We start from the raw sequence: 23,222 nt of genomic DNA, 5'->3' as shown, positions 1-23,222 counted from the left end.
CTCTTCTAGTCAGGTCATTCAAGTAGGGATCAAATTTCCACCCGATATAGCCTGTTCCTGCAGCCTGCTCTGGGCACCGATTGATATTAAGACTCCCTCTAAACAGATGACATCCCCTTGACAACACCTCTAAAATGGATCCCAAAACGACGTGATGATGCAAGACTGACGGGTAAACATTTAGGTCAGAGCTTGCTCATCCTCCAATCTTATCCAATGAGGTCACTCCAAGCTCCAATTCGATGAGGTCGTCAAAGATCGAAATACCCTTGATGCAGAATCAGTGACCATGCGTTCAGGGATGGGAATGTGCCTTTTGAGCACTTTCCTAGCATTCTAGAGAACTCTAGAGTTTGGGTGAGGAACATATCCAATTTCTACGCAGGGGCAGCTGGCTGGTTACAAGGCTTTCATAGAAGGCGAGCAGTGAGCTATTATTGGAAAGTGGTTGGCTATCCATTGAATTTACAATAATAAAACACAGTGGTAACAGTGGTAGCTATATCCACTATGACAGTACAAAATCATGTTGGCTATGCCAATAAACATGTCAGTTGTTTAGAAGGTGACATGGATTACCTGCACAAGTTTCTTCTCCTCTGTTCTAGTTGACTCGATGTTCTCAAAGTCCCTTTGGCTGTGATTATTGAAAGTAAGATTTGTATTTTGCTATGACTGAAAATAGTACAAGATGTGTTGCAGTTTTGTAAATCTAAATCTACAATCCACCCGTTGTCATATTTGCGTAAAGAAGTAACAAAACAATGAATGCATATTTGAATTGTGTGGGTGTGGTCATTTTTTTGTACAGAAAATATGGTGAAGTGGCGACAAGGTGGGAACAATGTTGTGCCAAGCATAAAGAAGGTATAGAGGAAAAGTAAAGAGTAACAAACAGAATGGGATCTAAAAAATGCATGCAGAAGAGACCAACCAAGGAAACGCAAACAGAAGGATAAAATACATTTTAATTGCACCGATGTGAATCTTACAGAAAGTGCACTATGAAGAAGTAACACACAAAAGAAAATGAAAAAGAAACAACTTAAACGAACAAAAGGAAGCAACCCTATATGAAATTATACCTTAACATTACAGGGTGGTTCATTCTAACTCACCTTTTTTTCCTGTAACTGTGTTTATTTAAATATCCCTTTAATGATGTTTGCTTTTAGCATTATGTAAAATCAAAGCAGGTGGACAGAAACATAGAAAAAGGATGCAAAGCTGAAATCAGAAAAGTGAGAAAAGACAATAATTTGTAGGCCAAAGCTAGAGGTAGTGAGTGACTGCCATTCGTGTAGGTGAAATTCAAGCCTACTATCCCTCCCAAACCAACAGCTCTCACTGCACACAAACATATAATCTGTGACATTGAACAGTTTAAATGTAGGACCCTAACATGACGCAACAGCTGGTAAAAAGTTTAAAATAAAACCAAACCATTCAAGTAGGGTCTTTGGAAGACGCTGAAGGAAATTGTACACGATCTACATCCTACATTCGTCCAAGAACATTCCACCTCTAAGAGATGGGGGCCTAAAAAACGCGCAATCGCACACGCACACGCAGACACACACACAAACACACACACACACACACACACACACACACACACACACACACACACACCCCCTTTAAACCCCCTATGCTCCTTTGAGACCCCTCTTTCAAAGTCACTAAGATCTCTTCTAGCTGTGGTAGCCAAAATAATGGGCAACTGGGCATTTTTATACATGACCTTATGCACGATGAGATGAACATTTCTTAATTAACTTCGGAACCACACCTGTGTGGAAGCACATGCTTTCAATATTCTTTGTATCCCTAATTTACTTGTGTTTCCTTTATTTTGGCAGTTACCTATATACTTCCATAAAATACAATACATGAACTTTTTGCAATACAATTGATTAATATTTTTGTTAAAATTAAGTCAGCAGGTTTCCTATTCATTATAGCATATGAGCATTATATCCACCAAATCTAAATTATTTCACTATACATACAAAACATACATATCCTCCTAAGATCCAGGAATTCATTTTCGTCCTCTCTAATGGACATTTGTTTTTGGTCCGTGTCTCTTAGGCCATACATGCCACTGTGGTAGATCCTGTTGTACCTTTGAGAGGACATTCTGGGCTTTTCAATGATAACATGTGTGGGGGTGTCACCTTGATAATTTTTTTCTTTATGGTTCTTCAAAATGCCTACCATCACAATTAGCACATTTCATAGTAAGTGTGTGTAATTGTATAATTATCATTTTTGTGAGTTTGATATTCAAATGGTTTCAAATAGGTAAATATCTCAGGAATAGTTTGGTGAGTTTTAGAGCAATGTAATCATATGTGACATTAAATAAGAGCTAAACTATGTTCTTTACCTACTGCCCCCACTTACTGTAATTGTTCATATTGTTTCATATTTACTATTAACCCAGTCCTAATGGCCACTACAGTGAACATCCTTTGACATGTTTTTTTATTCACCCCAAAAACGTAATAAAAAATGTATAAATGATCTAAAACTGGGTCTCAGGAGAATATGTCAAATAAAGCCAGACAGTTCTCAAACCTGTCTCTAAATATATTTCAACTGACCAGTCCTGGTCTCCCTTACCATGTTTTAAACCTCTTTAGTCGCTACTAATCATTTAGTCTTCTCTTTGTCATCAAGGTCAATTTTGACAAACAATTATTGCATATCTTAACAGCTAACAAATACACTGTTGATATTGCAGAAGAGATTCTCAAAATTAGCACTCGCTCACGCACCGTCTTAGTACTCATCACCAACATTTTCTTAAATCACCTTTCAATCTACTCTCATTTCCATCTTTTTTTCTCAGCAATAAACGCTGACCTGTTCACATTCTGTTAAAGCCTGCTCACAGACTTCGATGAATCAACACTGATTCACATCATAAGTCCATTGAATGCACTTCATGGCTTTCCTGAAAATCTACATTTTATCATTTTTTTGGCTCGGGTAAGTAATAAGCTATACCAATATCATATATTTCATTTTCAATGTGTTTTGCATTGCATTAATGCTAAGAAACAAACTTTGAAAAGCTTTGCTTTGCTGGTGGAAAACTACATCCGAACTTTATGATATTTGACATTCTAAAATGTGTCATATTGTGACATCATTTATAAAAATATGCTGGCTGTAAAATATTGAGAAAAGGCATCTTAAAAGCCTTCTATGAATATATTGCATTTGTATGAATGTCTATTTTAACTAGATCTGTTTAAAGCAAATATCACTTAGTCATCCTATCAAAATCACTCTTTGTCCACAGCTGCTGGCTTCCATACCTGGGCTGAACTCTTTTTGGCCATGAACCTGGGCTTTGGAGCGGTGCTGCCCCCAGAGATGGACTCAGGCTTTGCCGCTATCGGAAAGCTGGGGACCACATAGGTACTGGGAGGTAGTGGCTGGTAGGGGGCTTGGGGTGCTGCTTGGTAAGTGGGGCTATGGGCTGGCTGATATGGACCTTGGGGGGTCGGTTGGTAGGAAGGGTTTGGAGCTTGGGGCTGGGGATGGTGCTGGGGTAGATAAGGGGCTGGAGGGGCTTGTTGGTAAAGGGGATTATATGGTTGTTGGTAAGGGCCAGCAGGAGCTTGCTGGTAGGGGTTGTTAGGTGTCTGGTAAGCATTAGGTGGGACTTGGTGGTAGGGACTATCGTGCATGTGTGGTTGAGGGGGCATCCCATAGGGCTGCTGAGGGTGCTGAGGCTGCTGTGGATAGGCAGCATTCATTGGTCCAGCCGGCTGGACAGGGGAAAGTTGCTCATATCTGACTGGTTGGTTTTGGTTTGGAGGGACTGGGGCAGGGGCTGGGGCAGGCTTTGGTGCAGCGGCCTTGGCAGCCTCGGCAGCCTCCACTGCTGGGCCATATGTAAAAAGGGAGGCATTGAGCTGATACGGCTGATGTTTCATGACATCTATAACAGCAAGGGGTTTGCAGGCAGGTTTGCCTTTCCCTTTCTTGGCTTTGGCCGCAGGGCTAGATGGAGGGGGTTGCTTAATAGCCCCTGGTGGGTAGGACGGGGACTGTATGGGGTTGTAATTTGATGTAGGGGGAGCTCTGCAATTGGGTGAATATTTCCACGAATGAGGTACGGAGGGAGAGGGCGATGTGGACCTTGCCTTGTTTTCCTGCGCAGTGGCTGCCTGGGCTTGCTGGGCTGCCTGTGCAGTGGCTGCCAGCACAGTGTCTGAATCCACGACATACTTCTCCATACGAGACTGCCTCTTGGCGAACAAATCGGCTCCTTTCCCTGTAACAGCCGGCATCGACAATGCTGAGCCCATGCCTCGCACTGGTACCAAGACGCTGGCCATTGGATTGATGAGGGGTGACGATGACCTTTCTCCAAGCGTGTAAGAATTCATTCGCTGTGGGCGAGGCGGTGGAATAGAACGGGGAGCATTTTGTGGCGCATTCCCAGGTTTCGGAGAAGGTTGAGCCACTCTGTCCATCGGGGTCTGGGTATTTACTGGGGCTTGCTGTGGTTGTGGGGCCCAGGTACTTGTGTGTGTCTGAGGCTGTGCCTGAGCCGGGGCCCATGCATTCATAGGTGGCTGTGGGGGTGTCTGCTGTGGAGGTGTCTGCTGTGGAGGTGGCTGTTGCCAGCTTTGCTGGGATGGGGATTGGGTTGGAGTTGTTTGGGCCCAATGTGACTGTGGCTGGACCTGATTCTGATCTGGGGTCCAGGCATTAATGGGTAGCTGTGCTTGAGCCTGAGCAGGTGCTTGGGCCCATGTATTCATATGGGGTTGGGGCTGAGCTGTAGGTTGGGGTTGGGCTGATTGGGCCCAAGGTGGCTGTGGTGGCTGGGCCTGGCTCTGTGGTGGTGTCCATGCATTCATTGGAGGCTGAGGTGATGACACCCAAGGTGGCTGAGGCTGGGCCTGGGCCTGGGGCCAAGCCTGTTGTGGAGGCTGAGGTTGTTGACCCCATGGTGGCTGGGGCTGTTGCTGTACATGTTCTTGAGGCTGAACCCAAGGTGGCTGGGGCTGTTGCTGAACTTGTTCTTGAGGCTGAGCCCATGGTGGCTGGGGCTGTTGCTGAACTTGAGGTTGAACCCATGGTGGCTGGGCCTGTGCTTGTTCTTGAGGCTGAGCCCATGGTGGCTGGGGCTGTTGCTGGACTTGTTCTTGAGGCTGAGCCCAAGGTGGCTGGGGCTGTTGCTGGACTTGTTCTTGAGGTTGAACCCATGGTGGCTGGACCTCTGCTTGTTCTTGAGGCTGAGTCCATGGTGGCTGGGGCTGTTGCTGAACTTGTTCTTGAGGCTGAGCCCAAGGTGACAGGGGCTGTTGCTGTACTTGTTCTTGAGGCTGAACCCATGGTGGCTGGGCCTGTGCTTGCTCTTGAGGTTGAGCCCATTGGGGCTGCGCAGCCCAATAATTAATTGGTGGCTGAGGCTGAGCTTGAGGCTGAGGAGGAGGAGGCTGGGGAGTCACCCAAGGGAGCTGTGGTGGGGACTGACTTGGAGCTGGAGCCTGGGGCTTCATTTCAGCAGGTGTCCAAGTACTCACGGGTGGCTGCTGTTGTGCCTGTGTATGTGCTGGAGCCTTAGAACTCACTTGAGGCTCGGGTTGGGAATGAGGCTGAGGTGGAGAAGGTCCATTTCTTCCCCAGGCTGGCGCTTGCTGGGGCTGCTGCTCTGCCTGGGACCCTGGGGGACTCCATGTGTGTTTTTCTGGAGAGGGGGTGTTGGCAGGAACTTCCTGGGGTGCAAGAGGGGGGGAAGGTTCTGGAGCCGGGACAGGGGTTGGATCCAGTTCTGGAGCGGACTCCGGCTCGGAGGCTGTAGCAGGTGCAGGGACACTATTTTCAGCATGCAGTGGCAACTCCTGGTTGGCCAGCTCAGGCTGAGGGGACCAAGGCGGAGAGTTGGGGTTAATGATAGGCTTGGGAGCGACTGGTGGAGGCGTTTTATGTTTGACCCTTGGTGACTGGAGAAAGTTGCAGGCCTCAGCCCCCAAGCTAAGGTAGTCCTCCTCCGTAGCGGACTCGAAATCCAACTTCTTGTCACTCCTGTTGAGGAGATTCATAAGCTCCGGGTTGGGTGGCACTTTGGGAGCCTGTTTGAAATTGAACATTGGCTTGCCCTTGAATCTGTTCCTTGTGTCCTGCAAAATCCCAGACTTAATAGCCGGGGTTGAAATGCGCTCGTCGCGCGAGGCAATCTGCTCCCCCTGACTCATCGCTTCTTGGTTGTTCCCACTCACTGGGGGAAGAAATGGAACGGGCACCTGGTTTTGTACCGAGAAGGATTGGGGGGTACGATTGCTCATGGAACTCTGCATTTCATTGCTTTGGTGGTTGGCGACACCGTTCATGTTAGACGAGTACTGTTGAATTTGCTGCTGCTGGTGGTACTGCTGCTGTTGTTGATATTGTTGCTGCTGGTATTGCTGCTGCTGGTTGTATTGCTGCTGCTCATACTGTTGTTGCTGCTGGTATTGCTGCTGCTGCTGGTATTGCTGCTGCTGCTGGTGTTGCTGCTCGTAATACTGCTGCTCTTGGAACTGCTGATACTGTTGCTTCTGGTGCACGTTCACATCCATGTAGGCCTGGCTCTCTGTGGTGGCCTGCATGTACGAGCGCTCCTCCATCTGCTGGTAGGCTGCATGCTTCTCTACCTCCTGCACTCCCTCCACAGGAATCCCCTGGCGCCTCATCTCCTCATGTTCGGCAGCGATCTCGTCCATGCGCTGGCGGCGCTGGGAAAACATTGTGGCCCCCTTGCCCATGGTGTTGGGCAGTTGCTCCATCTCTTCCCCGGAATTGAGCTTGCGCTCGATCTTGAGTAGTCCCGTGTCCCAGTCGCAGGTTATCACTCTGCCTCCACCATGGGCATTAGTAATGAAGTCCTCGTCAAGCTCTGACTCGCTGGTGGTGGCTACGAGGGTAAATTTGATCGCTCGGGGGTCTTTTTCCACGTAATCTTCCTCCTCCTCGCTGTCGTCGTCCTCGTACTCAGGTTCGCTCTCACCAGTGCCGTAGCTGACGAGTGTGTACTTCTTGGCCCTCTGTCGATGCCTCTTAAACATCAACACCCCCTTGTTGTTGGGGTTGGGAGCGTCAGCGTTCAGAAGAATAGCAATGCGCTTACATTTAGACTTGGCCTCCTTCACCTGCTTGTCTGACAGGCTCTCACTGCGCCTGAGCCCTGCAAAATAGAGAGAGGGAGAGAGATAGCGAGAGAGAGATAGGCGGAGGGAGGGAGGGAGGGAGAGAGGGAGGGAGGGAGGGAGGGAGGGAGGGAGGGAGGGAGGGAGGGAGGGAGGGAGGGAGGGAGAGAGAAGAGGGATATTTCAAATGTTTGCTTCTTGTGGCCTATTTAATTGAACTGCATATAATGGTTATTAATAGCTTGGGTCTAATTGAGACGACCACAAATCATTCCATATGGATGAACATGCATCGGAAAATGTTTGCCACACCAAGTTACACTGTTTTCAGATACCAGCAGGCCTGCAATGCAACCACATGTTCAAAAGTCTTATGATAATCTTGAATACATCTTAACACTGCATGTCCACCCTAATGACATTGTGAAAACATATCTTAATACATTAAAGCAACCACTCACTAATTACTTTCACTGATATTTCACTCATATAAACAATCACTCTTTAAATGGCAGACATGAAAAATAGCAGAAATTCGGCCAAACTGCAAACTTAAATCACACCATGCTATTAGATAGTAAATTAAAAGCAGCGTTAAATATCATAGCAGACAATTGTATTCAATCCATTATATTGAAAACCGGAATCTTTTTTTCAAGCAAAAACACATTTGTAGAAATCCCTCAAATGACATAAATGCAAGCAATAACCTACACATTTCCATAAACATACATAAGAGCTAAATCTAATCCATTCATTCACTCATTCATTCACTATTTTCCTGGTCCTGATCTTATACTTGGTTATCTATAGCCCAACAAAAAGTCCTTTAAAGCCCTTTACCTCAGTGCCGAAACTTATCACAGATCTGATCATTCAATCTACAAAATCTCTATTAAATCAACACAAAAAGCAATTACCTAATTCTCTGACCAACTGTCTAATATCCTCCTAGTTTGTTCCTCGATAATACACGATATTAACAAAGCTGTGAACGCCTATTCAAATGGGTGGTCCCCATAGTTTGAGCCAATGGCAGAGCATAGAAGAGATAAAATGAATTAAAAATAGTCTGTGGGACGGGAGTGCATTCACCAGCACCCAAGCACCTTTCCCACTCCTTATCTGTAAGTCCACTCTCGGATCTGTCACCTAAACCCGAGGCGACGACAGTCATGTCCACACACTCTTTAACAGCACCAACCCTACACACACATACACAAACATAAAAAGCGGTGATTTAAAAAAGTACCCATCCTTACATTTTTATTTACCTCAGTACGACTAACCTCAAGGTGGAGGAAGACTGGGAGTGGTGAGCGAAGCTCGCTTTACGGCGCGGGCTAAGACATACGGTTTTAAAGGATCGGGTAACGGGCTAGTGCAGCACATGCTGGTGTCCGTCAAAGAGCACTTCTGCAGGCATCATCAACGCGCTGGCGTTGAATTAAATGTCATATTTATCGCCCTGAAAGACACATCCTCATCAAGCCCCTATTCTAAGCTAGAGGAAAACATTTATATATATTTTAAAAACACGATCATTCTCTATCTCTACCAATTATATTGCCATAATCCTGCCCTCAGTGATCTTGGATACTACAAACTGGATACTATTCAGGCTTGAACTGGACCTCTCTGCTTCAATCCAAACAAAACCCCTCCCAAGTAAGAAAGAGCATCTACTATTTTCGGGGCCACATTTTTGTGTGCAACAGGGCACCGGGCTAAGGAATGCACACATGCCTCCCAGAGTTGAGTTGACAAATGCAGTTCACAGCAGTGCTACAGTATGTCAGTCTGCTATTAGGTCTGAGTCGGTGCACCCTATAAGTAATTTGACCCTCATAAATAACAGTAATTTGACCCTCATAAATACACACACAAAGCAGTAGTAACAGTGGAAACAGGCATAGAGCACTCACTGGCGTGCCTGGCCCGGTGCTTGTTGGGTTTCCCAAGGTCCTTCTCCGAATCCGAGTCTGGCTCCTCTGCCGGCTCGGCACCCTCTTTGGGAATTCCGAAGGAGACAGTGAAGGAGGCAGGAGCTCCCTGGCTTTGCCCTGCTCCTTCCTCCCTGGAGGCTCCACCAACATTTCCACTGGCCCCACAGGCACCCTCTACCAGACGTGGAGAACCCCTTCCGGCTGCAGGATGCTGCAGGGTGATCTCCACCACTCCATGCTGACTCAGGGGCTCCCTAGCTGGGCCACAGACGTAGAGCGAGTGGGTGGTGGTATGGAGGAGGGCCTTGTTCTGGAGGGCCTCTCTCGCCTGGATCTCCCCCTCTATTCCAAGAGCACTCCCCAGGGAGGTGCAGACAGGATCCTCCAGGGTGTGTTCAGAGAGGGACAACTGGAGCTCCACCATTGCCCCTGGGGAGAAACCCCCTCCCTGGGGTCCCGCTCGACCTCCGTCCCCTCCCCCTCCGAGTAACTGGGACTCTGGGCCGCTGCACTCCCCAGGTGCGGGCACGCAGAGCTGGGTATGGACCAGCTGGGTCCCTCTGGCGGCCTCCGTGTCACTCTCTGTCTCCCCGTAGTAGGCCTCATCCTGGGACTCAACGATGTAGAGCTCTCTGGGTGGTTGGGACCTGCCAAGGGACAGGATGCGGAGGTTGGTGCTTTCCAAAGCCTCACCAGAGGACTCCCTTGTGCCAAAGTAGGTCTCCTCTGAATTAAATGCCTCGGGGGTTAGTGCGCAGCATCTGTATGAGCAGAGGGGGGATGGGGGGGGACGGGGGGGACGGGGGTGGAGAGTTAGGAGCATAACACATCATACAATAGTTCAATGAAAATCACTTTAAATTTACAAGTGTTTAGACTGTGCATAATAAGAGTATGGTTTGGTATGGTCATTTGGTTTGAAATGGGATAGATAGATCGATAGATAGATCGATAGATCGATAGAGATAGATCGATAGATCGATAGATCTACATATAATCTGTTTCCTTTTCCCTTGAAGACACAGCCAACTGGTTGTCTGGGGACTGGCATAAAACATCTCATTTAAAACAAAACATGTTTTTTTGATCTCATGATTTGATTACCTAGATTTCCAATATGTAATATCGTTGAATATTGTGCTGCGCACCAGAGCACTTGACGTTTGTGTTAACTAAAGCCATCTCATCCACCACTGGTCCCTCAAGTGGTCACCATAATCAAGCAAACTCAATCTCCGTCCCTCATGTTAAATGACTGGAGTGAAGCACTGAAGTGGAAGGTAATCACATTTCAATTGGGCCCCACTTCATTTCCCCTTTCAGCGTCATAGAGGAATGCAGTATTTCGTTGTGTCTACAATTATTGCATTGGAGTCAATTAGAACCTAGCAACCAAAAGGGAAGGGGTGAGAGATGTGACCAAACATATTTAATTAAGTGATAATGCACTCGAAGCCGGTGTTTGGAGGATATATTGGCACGTATTAATGCCAAAATAACACACAAAACAGGCTCTGCCCCACCTGCCCTGAATAGAATAGAATTTATTTTTATTTCACCTTTATTTAACCAGGTAGGCTAGTTGAGAACAAGTTCTCATTTACAACTGAGACAAGGCCAAGATAAAGCAAAGCAGTGCGACACAAACAACAACAACACAGAGTTACACATGGAATAAACAAACATACAGTCAATAATACAATAGAAAGAGTCTATATACAGTGTGTGCAAATGAGGTAGAATAAGGGAGATAAGGCAATAAATAGGCCATAGTGGCAAAATAATTACAATATAGCAATTAAACACTGGAGTGATAGATGTGCAGAAGATGAGTGTGCACGTAGAGATACTGGGGTGCAAAGGAGCAAAATAAATAAAATAAATAACAGTATGGGGATGAGGTAGTTGGATGGGCTATGTACAGGTGCAGTGATCTGTGAGCTGCTCTGAAAGCTGGTGCTTAAAGTTAGTGAGGGAGATACGAGTCTCCAGCTTCAGTGATTTTTGCAGTTCGGTCCAGCCATTGGCAGCAGAGAACTAGAAGAAAAGGTGCCAAAGGAGGAATTAGCTTTGGGGGTGACCAGTGAAATATACCTGCTGGAGCGCGTGCTACGGGTGGGTGCTGCTATGGTTTATAGATTACCTGGAGCCAGTGGGTTTGGCGACGAATATGAAGCGAGGGCCAGCCAACGAGAGCGTACAGGTCGCAGTGGTGGGTAGTGTATGGGGCTTTGGTGACAAAAACGGATGGCACTGTGATAGACTGCATCCAATTTGCTGAGTAGAGTGTTGGAGGCTATTTTGTAAATGACATCGCCGAAGTCGAGGATCGGTAGGATAGTCAGTTTTACGAGGGTATGTTTGGCAGCATGAGTGAAGGATGCTTTGTTGCGAAATAGGAAGCCAATTCTAGATTTAATTTTGGATTGGAAATGCTTAATGTGAGTCTGGAAGGAGAGTTTACAGTCTAACCAGACACCTAGGTATTTGTAGTTGTCCACATATTCTAAGTCAGAACTGTCCAGAGTAGTGATGCTGGACGGGTGGGAAGGTGTGAGCAGCGATCGGTTGAAGAGCATGCATTTAGTTTTACTTGCATTTAAGAGCAGTTGGAGGCCCCGGAAGGAGAGTTGTATGACATTGAAGCCCGTCTGGAGGTTAGTTAACACAGTGTCCAAAGAAGGGCCAGAAGTATACAGAATGGTGTTGTCTGCGTAGAGGTGGATCAGAGAATCACCAGCAGCAAGAGCGACATCATTGATGTATACAGAGAAAATAGTCAGCCCGAGAATTGAACCCTGTGGCACCCCCACAGAGACTGCCAGAGGTCCAGACAACAGGCCCTCCGATTTGACTCACTGAACTCTGTCTGAGAAGTAGTTGGTGAACCAGGCGAGGCAGTCATTTGAGAAACCAAGGCTGTTGAGTCTGCCGATAAGAATATGGTGATTGACAGATTCGAAAGCCTTGGCCAGGTCGATGAATACAGCTGCACATTATTGTCTCTTATCGATGGCGGTTATGATATCGTTTAGGACCTTGAGCGTGGCTGACCAGCTCGGAAACCAGATTGCATAGCAGAGAAGGTACGGTGGGATTCGAAATGGTCGGTGATCTGTTTGTTAACTTGGCTTCGAAGACCTTAGAAAGGCAGGGTAGGAGAGATATAGGTCTGTGGCAGTTTGGGTCTAGAGTGTCTCCCCCTTTGAAGGGGGGGATGACCGCGGAAGCTTTACAATCTTTAGGGATCTCAAACGATACGAAAGAGAGGTTGAACAGGCAATAATAGGGGTTGCAACAATTTCGGCAGATAATTTTAGAAAGAGAGGGTCCAGATTGTCTAGCCCGGCTAATTTGTAGGGGTCCAGATTTTGCAGCTCTTTCAGAACATCAGCTATCTGGATTTGGTTGAAAGAGAAATGGGGGAAGCTTGGGCAAGTTGCGATGGGGGGTGCAGCGCTGTTGACCGGAGTAGGGGTAGCCAGCTGGAAAGCATGGCCGGCCGTAGAAAAATGCTTATTGAAATTCTCAATTATAGTGGATTTATCGGTGGTGACAGTGTTTCCTAGCCTCAGTGCAGTGGGCAGTTGGGAGGAGGTGCTCTTATTCTCTATGGACTTTACAGTGTCCCAGAACTTTTTGGAGTGACGAGTCGCCACTGGCTAGCAAGCAAGGGATAAGAACTTTGCCAGCCAGTATGGCAAAGGATATAGGATATGTGCCAATATATCCTCCAAACAGGGCATTATCACTTTTATGCAACGGGTTACCAACATACTCAAATAATGATTGACACATTTTAATTCATTATTTTGATGAATTTATTCATACTGTTTCATCCTTCCACAAGATATAGTCCCGACACAAATCTACAGTTGCTACCCAAGCCGGCTGGTCGTTCGTTCTATCGGTTCGGTTGCCAGAGACGCGACCCGGTCGCTTAGTCTTTTTGTTCTGTATCATTCGATCTAAATAGTCCATTGCCATACTGGCTGGCAAAGTTCTTATCCCTTGCTTGCTAGCCAATGGCGATCCGTCATTCAGAGCAGGTGGGGCAGAGCCTATTTTGCATGTTATTTTGGCATTAATACGTGTCACAAATCAGTTTGCAAACAATGTAAAAAAATATATTTAATAAATAAATCCGCATACAAACATTTTTGTTTTCTTGAGTAAGGCAGCTCCAAAATACAGGTATTTCAGCCTAGCTCAGTGCTTTCTGTGGTGGTGGGGCAAGCCAGCAGAAAATACGGAGTGTTGCGCCGTGATTGGCTCAGTGTTCTGTCACTCACGGGGACACTACGTCACCGCCATGTCTAAGGGTAGAGCTAGAAAATTCTAGCCCCATGGGTGCTGCCATAGATTTACATTAGAAGTGCCCATCCAAGAAGGTTCAAGGTCATTGGCCACAGATAAAAACGTCAAATCGCGTTATATGTACAGTAGCTTTGATTGGACTGATCATGTCAACATCCTACTTTCAAAATATTAGCTAGCAGTCATCATCATGAATCTAGTCAACAATCTACTGGCAAATCCTTTTTAATCATTGTCATACGAAGAGAAATAATGAAGAGAAATTATAGATAAAACATATCAGTGCTCATCGGCCATTGGACTTAACATTACACAACAAGTTGGAAATCGCATATTCAACAATGAGTGGTTTGGAAGGAATCAGTGACAGTGGCTAACTGCAAGCATCTCAAAGCAATCACTAGCCTGCTATTCAGTAGAGTGGCTTTGTGGTCCCAAATCTGGGATTAAGGGGCTCTTTTCCAAGTTTAAAATTATAAACATTCATCATTGGCTATGCTGTCAATGAAGCCTGATTTGTGCCACGCTCAAAACTGTTAACTCGGAACTGCGAAAACTTGACTTCAGTGAGTTCAAGACAACTGGGAAGTCGGGAATTAACAAGCTCCGACTGGGAAAATAAGTTTTGAAAAGTCATCCAACTCGGAATTATAAATCCGGCCTCTTTCTAGAGCTACGACCTGAAGATCAATAACGTCATCATGATTCGACATTGTTTTTTTCAGAGTTCCCAGTTGTTTTGAAAGCACCATAAATCCAGAGAATGCCAGACTTGATGTAATATGCCAGGGAGATATGTATACTGTAGCTAAGAAAGTAATACTAAGTGTATGTTGTGTAGTAAGTAGCCCATATGCTTCACCCTAATAATTTGGTATTTTTACCCCTCTTAATTTATCCTACGGTTCTGACTTGGTGTACAGGGAGAACACTGTAAGAACGGCCCATGCTCTGAATTCTGTCGCTGTATATTTCAAAAGTGCTAAACAAATAGTTATATTGACTACGTCCGTCATAGCTCACTCATTAATGTCTTAATCGAAATTACGGATTGCCTCTTATCTGCTTGTCATCCCCTTATGCCATAGTTTGTACATCTCAATTGTCATTAGAAACCACATTTGTTTAAGCAAGTCAGCCATATCAGCTATGTTTTTTAAAAGGCAGTAAATGAGGCTGAATGAACTGTTTCGCTGCCAGACAAGGCTCCGCTGATAGCCAGGTGTAGCAGTGGTAAGATGTTGGGACAGCTTAATGTAGGCCAGTTTGTGGGCACCATTTGTCACCATTATAGTGCAATTAATGTATTGTTTAGTGTTGTGTTGCGGCTTTGCTGGCATGCATCCCTTTGCTGGCATGCATCCCTTTGTTTTACATGCTAAAATTGCCACCGTTGCTAGCTAGCCAACTATGGCTAACTGACAGTCACGTCAAACAGTGCAGCCAGAATAACAAAAGTAGCTGCATTTGCATTTGTTTATGCTGTTTTCTAGTGACATTTATTTGGATACATACATAAGAATGAGCTAATGAGGCACGATTTCACCTGGCATAGAAAATGTACACATTTTCTATAGGATTGAGGTCAGGGCTTTGTGATGGCCACTCCAATACCTTGACTTTGTTGTCCTTAAGACATTTTGCCACAACTTTGGAAGTATGCTTGGGGTCAAAGTCCATTTGGAAGACCCATTTGCGACCAAGCTTTAACTTCCTGACTGATGTCTTGAGATGTTGCTTCAAAACATCCACATAATTTTCCATCCTTATGATACCATCTATTTTGTGATGTGCACCAGTCCCTCCTGCAGGAAAGCACCCCCACAACATGATTCTGCCACCCCGTGCTTCATGGTTGGGATGGTGTTCTTCGGCTTGCAAGCCTCCCACTTTTTCCTCCAAACATAATAATGGTCATTATGGCTAAACAGTTCTATTTTTGTTTCATCAGACCAGAGGACATTTCTCCAAAAAGTACGATCTTTATCCCCATGTGCAGTTGCAAACCGTAGTCTAGCTTTTTTATGGCAGTTTTGGACCAGTGGCTTCTTCCTTGCTGAGCGGCCTTTCAGGTTATGTCGATATAGGACTCGTTTTACTGTGGATATAGATACTTTTGTACCTGTTTCCTCCAGCATCTTCACAAGGTCCTTTGCTGTTGTTCTGGCATTGATTTGCACCAAAGTACATTCATCTCTAGGAGAAGGAACACGTCTCCTTCCTGAGCGGTACAACGGCTGCGTGGTCCCATGGTGTTTATGCTTGCGTACTATTGTTTGTACAGATGAACGTTGTACCTTCAGGCGTTTGAAAGAGGCACTGAGTTTGAAGGTAGGCCTTGAAATACATTCACATGTACACCTCCAATTGACTCAAATGATGTCAATTAGCGTATCAGAAGCTTCTAAAGCCATGACATCATTTTCTTGAATTTTCTAAGCTGTTTAAAGGCACAGTCAACTTAGTGTATGTAAACTTCTGACCCACTGGAATTGTGATAGTGAATTATAAGTGAAATAATCTGTCTGTAAACAATTGTTGGAAAAATTACTTGTGTCATGCACAAAGTAGATGTCCTAGCCAACTTGCCAAAACTATAGTTTGTTTACAAGAAATTTGTGGAGTGGTTGAAAAATGAGTTTTAATTACTCCAACCTCCAACTTCAACTGTATGTGTATTAAAGTAGTAAAAGTTAAGTATTTGGTCACATATTACTAGCACGCAACGACTACATTTAAGCTTGTGACTGTACAAACTTGTAGGATGCATTTGCTGTTTGCTTTGGTTGTGTTTCAGATTATATTGTGTCCAATATAAATGAATTAAGCAATAAGGCCTGAGGAGGTTTGGTATATGACCAATATACCACGGCTAAGGGCTGTTCTTATGCACGACGCAACGCGGAGTGCCTGGACACAGCCCTTAGCCATGGTATATTGGCCATATATCACAAACCCCTGAGGTGCCTTATTGCTATTATAAATGGGTTCCCAACATAATAATGGCAGTAAAAAATGTGATGTTTTGTCACACCAGTGGTATATGGTCTGATATACCACAGCTGTCAGCCAATCAGAATTCAGGGCTCGAACCACCCAGTTTATAATGGTAAAACATTTATTGTGTCATTTTGGAGTCACTTGTATTGAAAATAAGAATAGACTATGTTTCTAAACACTTCTACATTAATGTGGATGCTAACATGATTACGGATATTCCTGAATGAATCGTGAAAAATGATGAGTGAGAAAGTTAGGGCAAAAAACAAAAAAGTGCACCCCGTGGGGTCCCGAGGACCGAGAAGTGGATTTAAAAAGGGATTATATTTTTCACTTGGATTCACCTGGTCCGTCTATTTTATGGAAAGAGCAGGTGTTCATAATGTTTTGGACACTTGTGTAAGTGAATATGTCCCAATACTTTTGGTCCCCTAAAGTGAGGGGACTATGTACAAAAAGTGCTGTCATTTCTAAACGGTTCACCTGATATGAAAATACCCTCAAATGAAAGCTGACAGTTTGCACTTTGACTGCATTGTATCATTTCAAATCCAAAGTGCTGGAGTACAGAGCCAAAACAACAACAAATGTGTCACTGTCCCAATATTTTTGGAGCTCACTGTATGTGTTCCCTTAAATATAGGCATCGGCACAAATATCCGATGGCACACCAGACGCGCACGGTGTGTGAGCCCGACTGAGTAACTGTTTAAAAGCTGCTTGTTGAGTGTGCACACAAATCTGCAACAGCTGGTTCGTCAGAAGCCAAGACACTCAAAGGTCAACTCACTTACCAATGAACCACTATCTGTCCGTCCGGCCACCATGTTCGAGGCCACTCAACCGTGTACATGAATTTTACAATGGTTGGGTCTAATCCTGAATGCTGATTGGTTAAAACTGCATTCCAGCCGGTGTCTATTCCACAAGTTGTCGTTAAAATGCAATCCACTGTCTCATCATCCCAGCCAGGCAACTTATAAACTTGATCTCCACTATTAAAAGCATCTAGACATTATCTCACATTTCTTCAAGAGTAACATTTCATTTTCAAGAGCAGAGATTTGTATAAATTTTACTGTCTTTCTCTCCGACATTTGCAGCATTGTTTCAATATTCAAATTCGACCTCCTGCTGTCCCATGGCAATGAATGTGTTGGGACGAGAGACAGGCAGGCAACGTTTCTCAGCCATTCAAAATCATGAATCAGCTGGCATCATTTTTATGGATATATACAAAAGAATAATTTAAGGTAAAATGAAACAGCTAATTTGCAGTCTTTCCAGCTTCAGTTTGGAGTGATTGTGTTACTGTAGCTGCGTTATTGGCTAGCTCCTCTGAACAACATTTTCTATGCCAGGCGAAGTCATTGGCTCATTGTTATGGATGTATCCAAATAAATGTCACTAGAAAACAGCTTAAACAAATGCAAATGCAGCTACTTTGCTGTTATTCTGGCTGCACGTTTTGACGTTACTCTAAATTAGCCGTAGTTCTCTAGCTAACAAGCAAGGTATAAGAACCTTGCCAGGCAATATGGCAATGGAACATTTAGAACGATCGACTGGATACAGAACAAAAAGACTGAACGACAAATCTAGCAACCCTAGATTTGTGTCGGGACTATATCTTGTAGAAGGATGAAATAGTATAAATAAATTAATCAGAATAACGTTTTTAATGAAAATATGTCAATCGTTATTTTAATATGTTGGTATATAAAAGTGATAATGCTCTCGAAGCCGGTGTTTGGAGGATATATTGGCACGGTTTGCCGGCCCTCAATTTACTGTAGTCTCGGGCCTAACAACACCCGTGTCAATATATCCTCCAAACACCGGCTTCTCTGCCATTATCACTTAAATAATACACTAGTGCTTGTTGTGTTGTGTTGAACCATGCCTTGTAGTATATGGCCCAGTTTATCACACCAATGCAGCATTAAGTTATGAGAGCATTGACATAAACCTGGATAAACCTGTAGCACCCCAAGGTTGTGGTGTTAACTTGGCAGTCATTTTTTCCAAAAAAGATAACTAATCAAAAGGCTAAGTACATTTTGGGGTATATCATTCTGGATATTATGTGCAGACCCTGGTTTGAGAAACCATGGTGTAGTTAATGAAAAATCCAGCCTTTGGGGTTACCTTTTGACCAGTAATTGCAGGCGGTCGACGCAGGCGTCAATCAGAGCAATAGCTTCTGGGAGGGAAAGGTCACCGCAGGGTTCTCCATTCAGCGACACCACCTCATCCCCCTCACAAACCCCGGCCAGGGACGCACGACCCCCCTCTTCCACCTACGGAATGACAAGCAGTGGTGAGTTCCCAGGACATGCCTCACAAAAAATCACCTACACTTATTACTCAGGTTAGTGTATTTACTGTATGTAACTGAGGTAGTTTTGGCCAACCACAGTTGCGTGATGAGTAACATTGCCTGAGATCTGAAGGCTTGTGTTAGCTCACCGAGTTAATGCCTAGGACTTTATCTCTGTCACATCCTGACCAGTAAAAGGGGTTATTTGTTATTGTAGTTTGGTCAGGGCGTGACAGGGGGTGTTTGTTTTGTGTGGTTCGGGTTTTTTGGTTTATGTTCTACATTTTCTATTTCTATGTGTTTATCTAGTTTTTCTATTTCTATGTTGGGGTTTTGGTAGGACCTCCAATTAGAGGCAGCTGGTTGTCGTTGCCTCTAATTGGAGGCCACATTTAGTTGGGATTTGTTTCACTTGTGTTTTGTGGGTGGTTGTTTCCGGTATAGTCTGTGCACCTTACTGGACTGTTTTCGTCGTTTGTTTTGCTTAAGTGCTTTTTCTTTAATCAAATAAGAAGATGATCAATATACCCGCTGCATTTTGGTCCACTCCTTATGACGACCATGACAATCTCAGCAGGCTAACACAGCCGTTTGCCACGCAAGATACCCAGGTTCAAACTCTACATGACTGTAGGTAACATTTTCAATATGACATTTACACGGATAAAAGACAGAACATTGCCTAATGGACTATGAGGACAGTCATTCAAACAGTTTGAGTATGTTTAACCAAGTGGATATCGGGTCATTGGCAAGACTTACGATGATGTTAGTGACGTGTTAAGCCTAGGCATTAAGCCAACTATTTTTGTGTCACCAGTCTACACACTACCCCATAATGTCAAATAGGAATTATGTTTTTGGAAATGTTTACAAATTAATTTTAAATGAAAAGCTGAAATGTCTTAAGTCAATAAGTATTCAACCCCTTTGTTAAGGCATGCCTAAATAAGTTCAGGAGTTTTTGAATGACTGCCTCATCTCTGTACCACACACATACAATTATCTTTAAGGTCTGTCAGTTGAGCAGTGAATTTTAAACACAACCACAAAGGGCACATTTTTTGTTGTTGTTGAAAAAGCAGACATTGACTATCTCTTTGAGCATAGTGAATTATTAATTACACTTTGGATGGTTTATCAATGCAACCAGTCACTACAAAGATACATGCGTCCTTCCTAACTCAGTTGTCGGAGAGGAAGGAAACCACTCAGGCATTTCACCATGAGACCAATGGTGACTTTAAAACAGTTACCGAGTTTAATGGCTGTGATAGGAAAAAACTGAGGGCAGATTAATAACATTGTAGTTACTCCACAATACTAACCTAATTGACAGAGTCAAAAGAAGGATGCATGTGCAACAAGGCACTAAAGTAATACTGCAAAAAATGTGGCAAAGCAATTCACGTTTTGTCCTGAATATAAAGTGTTATGTTTTGGGCAAATACAATACAACACATTACTGAGTACAACTTTCCATATTTTCAAGCATGGCTGCATCATGTTATGGGTATGCTTGTAATTATTAAGGACTGGTTCAGTCTGCTTTCCACCAGACACTGGGAGATGAATTCACCTTTCAGCAGGACAACCTAAAACACAAGGCCAAATCTACACTGGAGTTTCCTACCAAGAAGACAGCCGAGTTAGGGTTTTGACTTAAATCTGCTCGAAAATCTATGGCAAGACTTCAAAATGGTTGCTAAGCAATGATCAACAACCAATTTCACAGAGCTTGAATAATGTTTAAAAGAATAAATGGGCAAATGTTGCAAAATCCAGGTGTGGAAAGCTCTTAGAGACTTGCTGTATGACGCAGCCCTTCCGAGAGGACATGTCTATCCCCTCTCCTATGTGGAGACTGAGGCCATGGAGATCTACATACAGGAGAGCCTCCAGCAGGGTTTTATCTGGCCCTCATCATCACCATCCTCCTCAAGCTTATTTTTTGTTAAAAAGAAAGATGGGGGACTGCGCCCCTGCATTGATTATCGAACACTGAACAAAGCCACCATTAATTCAGCTATCCTTTACTCCTTATCCCAACCATCATCGAACAAATGCACGGGGCGCCGTACTTCACCAAAATGGACTTGAGGAGTGCTTACAATCTAGTATCTCGTAATGCCCTTTGGCCTGTCTAATGCTCCTTCAGTCTTCCAGAACTTTATTAACGAAGTGTTTCGGGACATGCTGGGATGGGGCGTAGTTGTTTATATAGATGACGTTCTGGTCTATTCACCTGACCGCGCCCAGCATGTCTCGTTAGTCAGGTCTGTGCTGGGAAGACTGTTGGAGCATGATCTATGTTATACAAGGGAAATGTTTATTTTTCCAGTGGTCATTGTCCTTTTTGGGCTACCTCAAATCCACGGAGGGAGTGGAGATGGAGGAGCAACGCGTCAGCGCAGTCAGGTCATGGCCCATCCACAACTCAGTAAAAGCAGTCCAACAATTCCTGGGGTTCGCCACCTATTTCCAAAGGTTCATCCGGGGCTTCAGCATGGTGGTTATGCCTCTTACCACCCTGCTGAGAGGAGGTCCCCAGCGGCTTCGTTGGTCGGAGGTGGAGAGGGCATTCGAGACACTGAAGGCACGCTTCACCACTGCTGCCGTACTGGCACATCCCGACCCCTCAATTCCCTTCATCGTCGAGGTGGATGCCGCCGAAGTAGGAGTCGGGACAGCGCATAGGAAACCCCTCCCAAGCTGCGGCCCTGTGCCTTCTACTCCAAGCAGCTGAGCCCCGCCCAGAGGAACTACGATGTAGGGGACCTGGGAACTCTTGGTGGTCAAGAAGGCTCTGGAGGCACTGGTTGGAGGGTCCAAACACCCTTTCCTGGTGTGGATGGAACACCGCAACCTGGAGTACATCAGGGCAACAAAGAGGCTAAACCAGAGACAGGCCAGGTGGGCTCTATTCTACGCCAGATTCCAATTCACGCTATAGGCCAGGCTCCTATAGGCCAGGCTCGAAGAACATGAAGGCGGACACCCTGTCTCGCCTCTATGACACAGAGGAGAGGCAGGGAGAGGAGACACCCATCATCCCTACGTCCCGTACCATCACGCCAGTGGTGTGGGACGTAGATGCCGACATACGGCAGGACCTGCGCACGGAACCTGCGCACGGAACCCGCACCAGCACAGTGCCCGGAGAACCACGCCTACGTGCCCACGGGTGTGCGAGACCGCCTCCTTATCTGGGCACACACGGCGCCTGTGTCGGGTCATCCTCTGATAAGCCGTACCATCGCCTGCCTGACAGAGAAGTACTGGTTGCCCACCTTGGCTAGGGATGCCCAAGTTTATGTATCTTCCTGATCCATCTGTCGCCAGTCAAAGACACCCAGACACCTCCCTTATGGAAAGCGCCTTTCCTTGACGGTTTCACAACGACCCTCGTCTCACCTCTCGGTGGACTTTGTCACTGACCTTCCCCCCTCCCAGGGGAACACCACCGTTCTCGTCGTTGTGGACCAATTTTCCAAAGCTTGTTGCCTCCTTCCTGAGCTCACAACGGCCATGCAAACCACGGAGACTCTTTTTACGCATGTCTTCCGGCACTATGGGAGGACATTGTGTCAGACCGTGGCCCTCAGTTCACCTCACGCATATGGAAAGCTTTCATGGAACGCCTGGGGGTCACGGTCAGTCTCACCCCCGGGTACTGTCCTCAAGCTAATGGGCAGGTGAAGAGGGTCAAATCAGGAATTGGGCAGGTTCCTGTGTTACTGTCAGGACCGGCCGAGGGAGTGGGCTGAGTATGCGCAGAATTCCCTCGAACACTCCTCCACTAACCTTGGGGTATCAGCAGGCCTTGGCACCTTGGCATCCGAGCCAGACCGAGGCCCTTGTGGTGGACGAGTAGTTTCGGCGCACTGAGGAGACCTGGAACACTGCACACACTCGTCTCCAGCAGGCCATGCGTCAGCACAAGGAACAGGTGGTGCCTGGTCTCCTCGCTGAGGCTGGACCAAGTGATGCCCCGGCTCCTCCTCTGGACATCGAGGGAGATCCGGCGTACTCGGTCCGTGACGTCCTGGATTCGAGGTGTCGGGCGGGGCGTCTCCAGTACCTCAGCGATTGGGAGGGGTACGGCACCGACGAGCGGTGCTGGGTTCCTGCGGTGGACATCCTGGACGCTTTGCTGACCAGGAATTTTCCACAGTCCGCGCCCTGACTGTCCCGCACCGTGTCCCTGTGGTCATCCCCAAGGCCGGTGTCATCCCGCTACTAGTGCAGCACGTCGGGGGGGGGGGGGGGTACTGTCACGGATCCCCCCGGTACTGCTGCTCATTCCGTTCACCAGCTCCGGAGGTCTACGTCACCGGCCTTCTAGGCATCACTGAACTGGATTCATTACCACCAACCCCGGACTGTCTTGTCTCATTATGTACGCTTGGTTCCTATTGCCCCTGATTAGTATGTGTATATAGGTGCCCTCTGTTCCCCATTGTCCTTGTCAAATCAAACTTTATT

General features: G+C 45.7%; 1 protein-coding gene across 2 annotated transcripts in view; it reads right to left on the bottom strand.

Moving 5' to 3' along the window:
* Window positions 1-23,222, bottom strand: part of synpo2a (synaptopodin 2a) — a 60,833-nt gene that overhangs the window by 9,222 nt on the left and 28,389 nt on the right. Inside the window, exons 2-4 of one of the 2 annotated variants that reach the window (XM_029753780.1) lie at window positions 18,566-18,717; window positions 9,080-9,861; window positions 4,161-7,192 (exon numbers count right to left, since the gene is read on the bottom strand). In XM_029753780.1, the coding sequence (XP_029609640.1) occupies window positions 4,161-7,192; window positions 9,080-9,861; window positions 18,566-18,717 (3,966 nt within the window). Of the gene's footprint in view, window positions 1-1,822; window positions 7,193-9,079; window positions 9,862-18,565; window positions 18,718-23,222 lie in introns of those variants that run through there. The other variant, XM_029753779.1, reaches the window with a different exon arrangement.

Source organism: Salmo trutta, chromosome 5 (genome assembly GCF_901001165.1).
Source record: "Salmo trutta chromosome 5, fSalTru1.1, whole genome shotgun sequence".
Lineage (NCBI taxonomy): Eukaryota > Metazoa > Chordata > Actinopteri > Salmoniformes > Salmonidae > Salmo > Salmo trutta.
This window is presented reverse-complemented; position numbering and strand designations above follow the sequence as displayed.